Raw genomic sequence first — 13,466 nt, 5'->3', positions numbered from 1 at the left:
TCACAGAAGCATAGTAAGGTAAGTAGCAGGAAATTACGTTGTGGACGAGTTTTGGTGCACACCTTAATCACATGATGCTAGCACATCATGTACCAGATACAGTACATGTGCCGATGTTTTAGTAGTGGCACTATGGATGGACAGTGAGCAGTATGCTCATGCCAGCACAGAACAGATTTAACAGCAGATTCTATTTGCAGGTGGTTGTGCTGGAAATCATCTCATGCAACACAGTCCACTGACATATGTGCCTGAGTCTATCTCCTTAATTATTTCCTTGCCATCTTGTTGAAGGAAATAGTGTATTTTTTTCTCAAGATTGATTATAATAAAAACACATTATTTTTCTTAAAATTGACTGGATATAGTTGAAAAAAATAGTGAGGTTATGCAACTAGTTTTAGAGTAAACTACGTTTTGTGTTTGTTTGCCTTAAATTTTATTCATAAAAGGTCATTCCAGGATTAAGCAGACAAAATAATCTAGGCATATTTTAAAAGGCGTATTTTTATCATTAGAAAGACAAGCCAGAAGTGCATTCTTACTTCTGCCACTTTAGCTGGTGTGATGTTTCCTTCATATGGGCATCCCAGTGCACATGACACATACCTACAATAAAAAGAACAACACACAAAGATACTTTTGTTTTATATTGACTTATCTATATTGGTCCACGTTACATTCAAACATTACTTTAAGTAGAACTTTGAATATTGAAGCGAGTCAATGTAGAATAGATTTGAATGAAAAGTTAAAATTGCATCAGATGAAAATAGCATATTTCTCTTTTTCTAAATCACAGATCACAGTTTTATAGCTTTATTTATGATCAACATATGTCACAAACTGTAAAGGATTGGCAGTGCAGCCAAGCACTGTTGCTGAAGGAAAATTCAAATTTTCCTGGTATTTCCTTTTTAAATTGTAAGAGCTAGCTCAAGGTTTTTCTTGCCTGGCCCACACAAGGTATTCAGAGAAAGTAAGATATCATTTACTTCCTTGTGGCAGTTTCCTGGACCATAGATAGCAACACAAGGACACAGGCACCTTTTAACAAGCCTGCTACTGCATAAGTAGAATTGTAGTGATTGTGATCCCTTACTCCTAACCCACTCAATTTCTCTGTTGGCATTTCTATCCTAGTGCCACTGGAAAAATGGTAATTCCAGTGCTTAGGTATGGCTTCGGACAAGAGGAAACTGAGAAACTAGACTGTGTCCCTCAGCAGCTATCTGCTCCACAAAGTACAAAAAGTGCCACAACTGAGCCTTCACTGTTCAGTCTTAATAATGTGTTAATGTAGAATTTGGTTTAAATTTCCTTTTTTAATGATAATTAAAAGCCATGAAATTCCGATTAAACTTTTAATTGTTTATCTTAAATTGATTAGGAATAAGATTAAACTAACCAAAAACAGGCCTTCAAAACCAAAATAAGTGTGGCTGTAAAGGGATTTACAACAGATTCATAGGTAAGTAGATCCACAATCCCAAAGGGAGGTTTCTCAACTGCTTAATAGGAAAACAAAAGCCTTCTTCAATTCCCCATCTCTCCCTTTGCATCAACATTGAAGAATAAAATGAAAAATTATACACTGTATAATGCAAACTGGATTGAATGGAAGTAGTCAAGATCCATAGGGTAAGGGATGTATTGCTTATTTGCAGTTGAATTGATAGAATGTGAAATCAGAATGAGTAGCTGGCAAAAACAAATTGTGAAAAAATTATCAGCATTTTAACATGTAGAATATATTCCATTCCAATAGATGAAGCTATGGTGTTGCACAGTGGAACTAGCAGTAAGAAAGAAGCAGCTTCTGAATCTAAAAAGAATCTTATTAGCCCTGACAAAGAAATGGAAATGAATTTTGTTTCCACAAAAGTGGTTGGGTCCACTGCCTCCTGCTCATAATCCTAGTGCAGATGACTAGTAGGCATGATTTCAATTATCTGATACCTAGAGTTAGAGAACACACAGACTTTTACTGAAACTGTTCTGCAATGTAAGTCACAACACTCATAAGTGAGCAACAGTATTAAACACACACACGAAAAAAGCAAAACATACAATATATGCTTGTTCCCTCTAATTAGCTATATTTTACATGTTCCTAATATGTTGTTATCAAGAAGACCTGAAGCTGGTAGTGATAATGTGGCATGAATGACATCTGGAATGGGTTAAACAAAACTAAAAGCAGGCCAAACAGTATCTATAGAACGCAGAAATACTCCCTGTAGTTCTTCACTAATAAGCAGAAACTTGCCTGAGCTCACATAATTCAGCTGAGTCTGCAGGGGTATGCAAGTATGTGACGACCTGAGGAATCTGTCTACTACAGTACACAAATCTATTTGAGATTATGAGCTCTCTGCATGCTTACCCCATTGTGTTTAGGCTAAAATTTTAAACAAGGAAAATATGGTAGATATAATCTATCTGGATACTAATATTCAATATTAAACAGGAGAAAATAGGATTACTAAAGGAATTAGACAAGTAAAGAACTTCCTAACAGAGAGAATAGGAAGTCCTATGGAGAACGAAAAAAGAAATTCCTTTTAGGAGAGTTCATTGAGGATGAGTTTGGCACAATTTTTATTTAATCTTTTCATGTAATGAATTGACATAAAAAGTAGAAGCATAATAATAACATTAAATTTAATGACATTGTACAAAAAAGTACTGTGACTCCATGAAGAAGGGACAGGAACAATAGAAATGGGACTCACTTGATGGCAATGACAAAGAAAGTGAAATGCCTAAAATGAGGTTGTAAAAGTCTTAAATACATTGCAAACACACATCAGGAGAAGTATTTACAGTAGAGATCATAAAATATGAATTCTATTCAACAAGGTCATGTTATGTTCTCATTTGAACATAACATTTGAACATTGAAATAAGAGATATAATTTCAGTCATTTACAGAAGAAGCAATACAAGTTGGAACAGAGGCAGAGAAGGGCTGGTACAGCTAGCAGGGTTCAGAGAGCCAATCACACAAAAGCAGAAAATACGCATGTCTACATGAATGAGGCAGATAATCAACTATCTGCTCTGAGCATTTGCCAAGACATCTAGACTCAAGGCATCTCTGGGTGGAGTGCTTTGTAATTGCATTTGTGCAACAGCAAAAATTAATAAGTTTCAGTGAGAGGAGATAGGTTTCAATAGAAAGCTAGATCAGTTATCTATAGATAGATTTGGCAGTTACATTTTCTCTTCGCTGTTTGAAATAAGCCATAAGGCATAAAAAGAGAAATGCAACCAGCCAAGGCAGAGCTCTAAGACCACCACGTATGCCCTTCCACAACAGGAGATAACTCCAAAGAACATGCTGAAGGAATGGTTAGAAAGAAGAAAATCAAGAAGACAGAGCCACATAAGGCAAGAGAGGACAAAATTTTAAAGAAGACCCTGATCAACTGCAGCAAATACTACTGACAAGTCAAGAAGAATGAGGATAGACTACTGTTTCTGAGATCTTGTCATTGGGGAGTTTGGTGAGAGCTGTTGCAGTTGCAAGCAAGGAACAGAAGCCAAAGTGTAGGAGTTATAGGAGGGAATCACAGAAGAGGGTCTCCAGACAGTAATTATAAACAGCGCCTTCAATGAGCTTAGGAATGAAGAAGAGATAGACGATGAGATACAAGATGAAGAACTGAGTGGGGTCAAAGGTGAAATTTTTAAGAGACAAATGCTTGCTTATATTGCAGTGGAAAAGAGCCAGAGGATAGTTAGAGGTTAAGAAAGAGAGTAGGGGAGGGAAGAAATAAGAGGGAGAGCAGAATGTGGGGTCACTGGGGCAAGTGGAAGGGGTACAGACAGAAAAGAGACAAGAAACTTCTGCTGCTCTGACAGTGAAGAAGAAGAAAGAGGAAGGATTACAGAGGGAGGGAGAATAGAATGACAAAAGGAAGAACATATTATATCTATCTTTCCTTAGCAGAAATGAGCAAGATTCCCTGTGAAGAAAGGAAACAGAGAGAAGAGTTTGAGCAATGAGTTACAGAGGCAACTGGGATTCAATTTGGGGATTCAATTAAGTTGAAGAATACAGCTGTTTTCTAAAAAGATGGCAGGACATAAAAAAAAAGCAAATTTCTAATGAAAAAGGCTGTCCTGGTCTCAAGATATTCACCAGAGACACTCCACAGTATGAGAGCAGAAGCAAATTTCTGAGCATTCACAAAGCAGACTCTGCAATGGAAGTATTTAATTCTAAGTATGTGCTTAAATCTTTGCTGAATCAAGGCCAGAGTTTTTAGCAGCTTAACCATGTCTTTAGTGTAAAATCGAGAAAAGAGCCCATGCAACCACAGGTGAAAAGAAGGACCTGCAATATGCGAAGGTTGCACTATAAAGGTGCTCTAGGAAAACACAAGTAGATGCTGTTTTTTTTCAATCAGATTCTGTGAAATCAGAATTATTCCCCATAGTAAAAAAGTGATAAAAAGTAGTTCTCTGCTTGTTTCACCAGGCAGAGTTTACCCAGACTCTTGCCTGTTCTCCAGATTTCACTGCAGGTGAATATTTCAGTTGTCTCATAAGTTCTTTTTTATGCATATAGCAGCAGTAAAAAATAAAAAAATAAAGTTCAACAATTTACTGTATATTTTGGACAAAAAATGCTGAACAGTCTCTGGGGATGGGGAGGAGAAGGAAAAGGAAAGGAAGAGAGTTTTCAATTTCTTCCAATAAGCCAGAACCAAATTGCAATGTTCTACAAATGGTATAGAAAGTATATGGTCCCCGTGATCAAGGTCACTAGGAATGGTGATAATCCCCACACTAGCCCAATGATTGTGAAGTGCAGGATGAAAAACCACAAACAGGTTAAATGAGCTAACTTTTCATATCTGAAGTGTGTTAAAAGCAAAATGAATCCAAGTAGAAACTGAACTCCATGTTGTAATCAGCCTTTTGTCAGCTTGTTTCAGCAAGACTTCCAGAGCCAGATCCACAGCTGCTCCCACAGCTGGAAGCATGGAGCCTCCTGAGAAGCCAGTTGCAGACTCAGATGCTGCTGTTTCCTGTTTATTATTATAGTGTAAGTTCGCATATAATTTACCATGTTCACTGCAGATGTATTTATTTTTATTGGATGTTCGTGCTAAAATGTATACACTGATCATTTGGTGAATATTAAGGTTGATATATTCTGTCTCTTTTCAGAGGAAGCCATTTGTTAGGCAATCGTCACTGTAAGGAGAGGGGAGGGAAAGGAGATTCTTCCAGAAATGGAATCTTCAAGCCAAGTCCAAAATGTGTAAATAAGGCCAGGATTTTTTTCCACATTTGATTTTTTATTAAAAAAATCCTTTTATTTAGTACTTACTTATAAACAACATATATGCTATTCAAAGCAAAACCTATGATAATAATATTTGCTATTACTTTTTGAATGCCCAGAAACACTGTCACAGTTTGTGCAAAAAGATGCCAAAAAATAACCTTCCGCTTAAAAACAGAGCAAAACTATTACTGTATCAAAGGGTCACTTAAGCACTCCCAATTTAGTGTAACTGATTATCTGTGCACCAGTCAATAACATACCACCAAACATACTGTATTGTTATCTTATAATTTGATACTAACATTTAGAGTCTAATTTTAAATTGTCCTTTTGAAGAAACAGAAATCACTTTGAATTTCTTCAGATGTCATGTATTAAAAAACAAAAACAACCATCTCCTTTGGCCAACAAGTATCACTTTCTACCTTTCTCTAGGCAAAAAAAAAAAAAAAAAAAGAAAAAAGAAAAGAAAAGAAAAAAGAAAAAAATGTGTGAAATATGGTATGAAGCGATTCCTAAGGAAACACTCTTTTCCTTCACAGTGTAATCATCCAGTAAAATAGAGTTGCCATAATGGCTTCTACATCTTTTTCTTAACCTGTCCCCAGTACAGAGAAATACACTCCCCACATCCTAGAGTCTCTGGGTTCTCAAGCTATGCCAGAGGACTGTGAGCAGTTGCCTCAATACAGTGTAAGCATAAAGACTTGTTTACCACTTACACACTAAAAAGTGTTGCTTCCAGTTCTATTAAAGGCTTGTTTACATTGTGTTGTTTGCACAGTCTCAAGTTTAGGCTGACTTATAGTGACATGAAGGTGTTAGCTGGTTTTAGTAAATACCTGAAGCAGTAATAACAGTATAAACACCCTGCTATAAATATAACTGTGACCATGCTAAAGAACTACACAATGTAGTCAAAAAAGAGGAGTTTAATGCAATAAAAAGGAGTACTTCAGCCCTAAGTATTCCAGAATGCCAGAAAATAATTGAATTCAAAGTTTCTGTGTGTATTTATAAAACACATATAGCTTTGAAGTGCATTGATTTGTACAAGACTGTATTGTTGGAGTTTATCTCATGGTACTTCTGATTAGATATATAAAATACAGTCTAGAATAGTCTTATAAGGCCAGTCAAATGTCATGTATTGAAGAAAAGGAAAATGGACATTATTAAACTGAATTATAAAGATCAGTATCTTGATAGTCAGAATTTTCTAACAATATTCAAATTAAATAGCTGATTATTATTTTCCAGATTTATTTGTTATAAAGCATTTTAAAATCAATGTGTTCTCCAAAATACATTTTTTTCAAAATAAATCAAAATATCACTAGCAGATTCGATACAACCAAATTGATTTTTTTAGATAATTTCTATTATTTTACATCCTACATTATCCATTATCACAGAAATAAAATAATAATTCTTTCCTATCATTAACGAGGAAATGTTATCTGCAGTAACCTGTAACCGTTACTGAAGAATAATATAAAAAGTATCAGCTTTGGTATTTAAAGATACTAAATAATACTGCAAAACAATAATCAGTGTGGTACTTATCTGTCATAGCAAATATTATTCCTGTATTTCAAGTATATCAACCAATATTTGCATTTTAGACAAAGATAAATACAAGCTAAATGTTGATAGATTTCAATATTTTTCTATGTATTGTGAACTTCATCATACTGTTCATTCCTAAAAGTTATAGCCTACAAAATAAATTTTAAAGGAATTGCATACATTAATTTAAAATTAATGTATGATTACATGTGCTCTAATTTACGACGCAGTAGCTTCTTAAAGAAAGGTTTTTCAAAATTAAAATGGTTATTCTACAGCAAACATTTCCATCTGTTTTTTTAACACTGAACCTCTAAACATTTGCATGCACATTCACATTTACACATTCAAGTAGTCCAGCTGGCCTCAGAAGGGCTACTCACACAAAATGTTTTCAGGATTGGGACATAAGTATCCAAGATGGTTTTTAAATCATGGTCACAAAGAGGTACTTTTTTGATACAGAAAAAAGAAAAACAACAACAATTTTTGGCTTTTATATTCCCAGTAAATTTGCACTAAGACTAAACAGTCATATACAGAACTGAATGTTTAACAGAAGTTAGTTCGAAACTATTCCAAACTACGCCACACAAGGCATGTGCTGAAGTTCCATTTGTGGGAAAACGGGGACAGAGGACTCCTTAGTTTACCCCACAAGAACAAGAACTTGTTCTTCTATTAGTAATTGTAATTTATTTCTGTGTCTTTTTAGATTTTGGAATAGTTCACTTAGAGGAATATAGCTTAACTAGAATGCATTTAACTAACATTTTCTTTATACATTATATTTAAATATACATTACATTTAAATTAAAACACAGTTCAAGTGACTACTTGCAGTTAGTACATGCCACAGCTTTCCACCAGTTCTGGCTGTTTGGCTTCACCTTTAAGCACTGCAAAATTAGTAATATTTTTAATAGTATCTGAATTATGCATTAAAAGATGCAATCCTGAAAGCAACAGTATTTTGTGCCATTTCACATGCAAAACATGCATAGTAGTCATTAGCTGACCACAGTTTAGAACACTGATTTGGCACAGTGTCTCCAGAGAATGTGTCCCAGATGTTATAAAATTTTAATGCATGTACAGAAAATAAAAATAAAAAACCCTTTATGACACTAATAAATGGTCTAACTTCTAAGACCATATGCAAGATTTCAATTCTTCATAAACATTTGAACTAATTTAGTAAACATTTAGAAAACTGTGTACTGTGCTACAGATTTTAAATGTGACAGCTGACAACATAAATTTTCTGGATGATGATCGAGTCAATGTTAGTGCAGCTGTAGCAACAGTACGACATGCAAAAGCTTAAAGTTTAATTTCAACTGTTTGAGTGCATTTTTCATAAGATTCAAGGACTGCCAATGATTTATACCACTACATAAATTCTAAATTGCCAGTAAAAATAGGAAATAAAATTTGAACTCCTTAAAATTATTTTCTGAAGTATTTGTCAACTGCACAAGTAAGGAGTTAGGGTAAAGCACTAAATTATCCATTTCCTGCAAATAAGTAACACTTCAAACAATTGTGCTTTAGAGAGGAAACAATCTCTGTATTGAAAATAATATAAATACAATCTATGCATACGAATACTTTTACTACATAATTCAGACAAAATATCTAGCCTACAAAATTTACATTAGATGCCAAACTGTAGCTATGGGAGTTTGCTCAAGCAAAGGCTGTAGGTTTTTGCTTTGGTCCTCTAATAGGGTGAAAAAATTCTCAGTGCACAGAGTGCACTCACTGTCCACTGCTTTATTCTCTGTTATCTTGTACCACTAACCCTAAGCCACTAAGTATTATTATATCTATTGTATTTTACATATCTATTGTAATTATCATAAATTTCAAGGTGCTAATTCTTGGTCTATGCACAGGTAGGATCAAGGTCATCTGTTATAACTTCAGATATCAAAGAAAATCATCTATATCTGATGTTTTAGATAGGCCATCTACAGGATTACTAACAGAGGATAGGATCCAAGCTCTTTCAGAGTGAAAAGGAAGGATCATCCCAAGGGTGAATCATCTTATCCAAAGGTAGGGACTTAAGGCACATATGATAAATAGCCTGAATGCTGCCTATCCAATAACTAAAAGCAAATTTAGGATGACAAGCTCAGACTTTGATGCCTCATATTACAACAATAGCTGTAAAAAACATATAATTATCATAATTAAATAGAAGCCACTCAAAAAAATAAAATCTGAAACTAATCTTCTCCTTTGAATTTTTAAAAAAATCAGTCAAATAATGAGTACCAATTCAAAATACTAAACGTAAACCGAAGTATTTAACATCCTAACGTTTTATTTCTAAAACACTGGCTTTGACAGGATTCAACAGAAACTCCCGAATTCTAGTTTTCCAATAAAAGTCTGGAAAGAACATGACATAAAGAAAAATTTGCCACAAAGCCCTGCCTGTTTTAGCATTTAGAAAATTTTGCATTGGATGCACAAATGTTTTAGGAAAACGTCGTTTCCCAAATCTGTCACTCAAAACAGCCTTTTTAGTAGCAGCTAAATAAAGGAGAAGATCATAAACTAAAAGGTTTGATAGCAGTTTTTTTTTTTTTTTTTTTTTTTGATTGTTACCTCTCCAGGAAAAAGCCACCCCTTGATTGCAATGAATATTTCTACCACAGCTGTTCCTAAGTTTGACTTTCTGATTATCTTTCCTACACCTCATTTTCACCATTTTCACTTGGGAGGGGAAGCCCTGTGTTTTATATAATAAATGCTTGTGGAGTTTTACACTGTATATAGAGTAGATTTAGAAAGTTTCTTAAGCATATTGCAATATTTGGGAACTAATGAACTACGTCCACTCAAATCCTAATGAATTCCCTACAACGCTGCAGACTTTTTTTGGATGGTACAAGAGAAATTAGGTTTCAGTCTTCTAGAAATAAGTTGGAACTGATGATCTCCTTCCATAATATTCCCCCTCATAAATATCTGAGGTGCTGTAAATAGATTTACTTAATTTCTCAATTTGGAATCCAAAACTGATGCTTATTCTTCATTTAACTAATTAGAAGCTGTAAGTCTACTTTCAGAGTTTTGTTAAAGTCCTATGATATCTACCATTAAAAATCCTTCCAGAATTCTGTATTTGTACATTCTTGCTAATTGCTTATATTTTTCTGGTCTCCAAAATTCTACTCTACCAAAAACAGTACACTAGAGTTTAATAGAAAGTACTGAGGTAGAAGGACACTAAACAATCCTTTTGATTTTTTTGTTTCTGAACAATCCTTAAGTCTGAGATTCACAGATTTCTGCTACCCACAAGTAGTGCAGTTCAGTCAGTACGAATAGAGTGAAAAGACTCAGCATATGACAATACTTCCTAATTATTCTCTTGAAAAACATATTTATCCAGATTCTAACGCATAGCAACAATTTACTTCTCATCAGTAACTTTTTTGTTTCCTTTTAAGATCTCGAGGAGGGATCTTTTAAAAGGGCACTCAAAGTCCAAACAGTTTGTGTTCACCAGTTCTCCTTTATCTTCTAACTTACTAACATGGTCAACACTTTCCTTTCAGTATATTCATATACTGAAATCCATATTCAGTCAATATTTTAGATGCTGAGAATTATTACATCAGTTAGTTTTCTTTGTTATGAAATAAGGACCCACATTCTCCAATTTAGATTCTTAATAGACTCACAGTAGATTAACTATTTCATTATTCAATTACTTTAGACCCCCCTGGACAAGTATCAGATAGTCTTTTCCTGGTAGCTGTTGATTTTTAAAGTATAACTTTAGTCCAGCATTTTATCTCTTGATGCTTCAAACTAATTTTAGAAGAAATTAGCTCCAAAGCCAAAATCCTGTGGTGAAAATAGCTGTAATATAAATTTAGTTTCTCCTCAATATCATTATTCTCTCTAAAGGATTTTTGACTCGGTTATAATCGCACAAATACAATGATTCTTTTGATGGCTTCCTGATTCTGCATGATTCTCTTTGCCTAGACCTGTAAGCATGAAGAAGAAAACAACAGATGGAGTCAACTTAAATCAGTTTCATTCACGGCTTTGAATGTACATGCTTTGTAATAAATCTGATATTAAGCATTTTAGTGTTGAAGCATCGTGTAACATACTGCACATGGCATGACAGACTTACTAAAAACATCTTGTATATACTGTGCTGTGTGAAGGTTGCCTAGGTTTGCATACTGGTGTGAAATTACAGATTTCTGTATTAGATGCACAAAGTACACACTTTTAAAAAATAATTTGATTATATTTTCCCTGAGTTCATTTTTTTCATTTCTCCTCATTTCTGGGTTAGTGTTTTTTCTCTTTGCTTCATTACCTGGTACCTTATACCCCTCTCTTCATGCCCTCTTGTTTTCCTTCTTCTTGTTCTTCATTATTATATTCTTTCCTCTTTTTCTGCTCTGGCTTTCTATCTGACAATTTTCTGCCTCTTATTTCTTTCTCTCTGCCACAGTAGACAATGAATGTATTGTCACTGTAAAACTCTATCGTAGGAACAGTCATTTTCATCACATCAGTGTATAACAGCCAGAATAACTACTACTGACATGCTACAAATGCCTTAGACATACATTATGGGGAGAAAAGCAGCAGGTTACCGCTTTATTAAACACGTACAAACTAAGGTGGAGAAGACAACTTACTATTTTATGCTCCAGCATCAATCTAGAGTCCACCACAGGGAGCTTCCTCTGCATCATGACTTTACATTTATTGTTGCAACATCCATTTGTTGACATTCACAGCTATTCAAACATACAGACAGTGTACAAGCCTTGAGGAATCCCTTGATGGTAGCCTGGCTCTGTTGTACCATTTGGCTGAATTATTATGCTAGTGAAATATAGGAATATGAAACAGAAACTATTTCCTGATATGCTGAGACATCTGAGAAAACCAGAAAACGAAAGTTTTTACTTAAAACTTTCACCAGTGCCTAAGGTTATGTCTTCTCTGCAGTGACTGCCTGTCTGCTACACATATTTGGGACCTAAAATGTAGGTATCTCTGAGCTTAATCCTCCAGCAGAATCCAATTTGCTAGTTGTGTTCTCAGCACCAAATTTAATTTCAGAAAAACATGGCAAAGAGTAATGCTAAAGACCTTTTAAACAACAGACCTCTTGTAAAAGGTCAGGAGGACAGAGTTTGATTCTACCTGAAAGATTAGTGGGTAGGTAGAGTATTTCGATTCTGGGATAAGGTTTTATTTCTTAATCCAGTGAAAGTTCTTATTTCTTTATCCAGTAACTGTTCACCTAAAACACTTAACTAGGCCAGGGGAAAAGGCTCCGGCATGTATAAGATATGTATTAAAAATCCCTGAGGTTGAGGTAGAACTAGAACTCAGATCTCCCTTTTTCAAGGCAAATGCTCCAACTAACACTGTATTATGCAAAAAGTGAGCAGTAGCATCACCTCATTGCTATTTCCAGAGGAAAGAGAGATCTCAGTATTATTCCCAGACAGGTTTTCAGGCACTTGAGTCTCTGAGGTACCTATCTCTATCTAGTTTCAAGTCCAGGCACCTCCTGAACCTGATGTAGTTTCTCTTAGTAATAGCCAGTGGATCTCACTGTTGATTTTCCCCTTAAATCCAGCTTTTGTGCATTCACAAGGACTTTCACAAATAACTTTAAAGATACAGTTTTGTGTAATGCAACAGAAAATACGTCTGAAAAAGAGAGACTGCTCAAGGGCCAGTATCATTCAGGAGTAATTCAAGTTTAAAAGAAAGTACTCAGAGAAAGATAAATACTAAAAGAATTAAGAGTTACAGGCACTGTAGACTCCACATATTTCAACACTGGAGCTTCCAGACTTTTATCAAAATTTTTTTTGTAGGAATAAATGTGTTCTATCATTTTTATATCTTGATTCTATAATGTATGAATTGATGTATAACCAACACTACATAAAATAAAAATATGCAAACTACTTTTAAAGGTTCAGCAAATAGTGTTATAAGTTCTTAGCCACATAAAAAAAATTATTCTGTCATCTGTGGAAATAAAATTGACTATATTTCTATAATAAAATGGCTATTTATATACAAAACAACTTATTTTTTCCAGTTTTCAAACAAAATTAAAGTTACCAATAGTAGTTACAAAATATAGAGCGAAATACTAAATATATTCAATTTTTTATAAAACATTTTCATAACAAAGGCTGTTATTTCAATTGAAGTGTAAAAAATTTTTAGCATACTTTTCTACTGGTACAGAAAAAGAAACTGCAAAAACGACTCCAATAACTATGAATTATTTAAGAATCTTTATATTTACCCACGCACTGGAATATTCATATTTCTTGCTGCTTTAGCAACTTCTTCAAATTTGTCTATGCTTTCTTCAATTGAACAATTAATATTCATTTTGCTAAAAGATTCAGATGCTGCACCAAATACTGAGACTTCTGTAGCTCCTGCTGCAATCTGAAAGATATATTTCAATAAAATAGAAGAGTAACAACATATTTAAAGATTAAATTAAATGCTTAATTCTGTAAGATATTCTAAAGTTTTAGTCTTAAGTACATTAGAAGTCTCACCC

General features: G+C 34.3%; 1 protein-coding gene across 8 annotated transcripts in view; it reads right to left on the bottom strand.

Moving 5' to 3' along the window:
- Positions 1 to 13,466, bottom strand: part of HMGCLL1 (3-hydroxy-3-methylglutaryl-CoA lyase like 1) — an 89,457-nt gene that overhangs the window by 41,794 nt on the left and 34,197 nt on the right. For all 8 annotated transcript variants that reach the window (XR_009958026.1, XR_009958025.1, XR_009958024.1 and 5 more), the window contains exons 5-6: positions 13,200 to 13,348; positions 546 to 609 (exon numbers count right to left, since the gene is read on the bottom strand). Coding sequence is in view for 5 of the 8 variants with exons in the window: in XM_062572920.1 (XP_062428904.1) it covers positions 546 to 609; positions 13,200 to 13,348 (213 nt within the window). In the remaining 3 variants the exon portion in view is untranslated. The remainder of the gene's footprint in view (positions 1 to 545; positions 610 to 13,199; positions 13,349 to 13,466) is intronic.

Source organism: Rhea pennata, chromosome 3, assembly GCF_028389875.1.
Source record: "Rhea pennata isolate bPtePen1 chromosome 3, bPtePen1.pri, whole genome shotgun sequence".
Taxonomy (NCBI): domain Eukaryota; kingdom Metazoa; phylum Chordata; class Aves; order Rheiformes; family Rheidae; genus Rhea; species Rhea pennata.
This window is presented reverse-complemented; position numbering and strand designations above follow the sequence as displayed.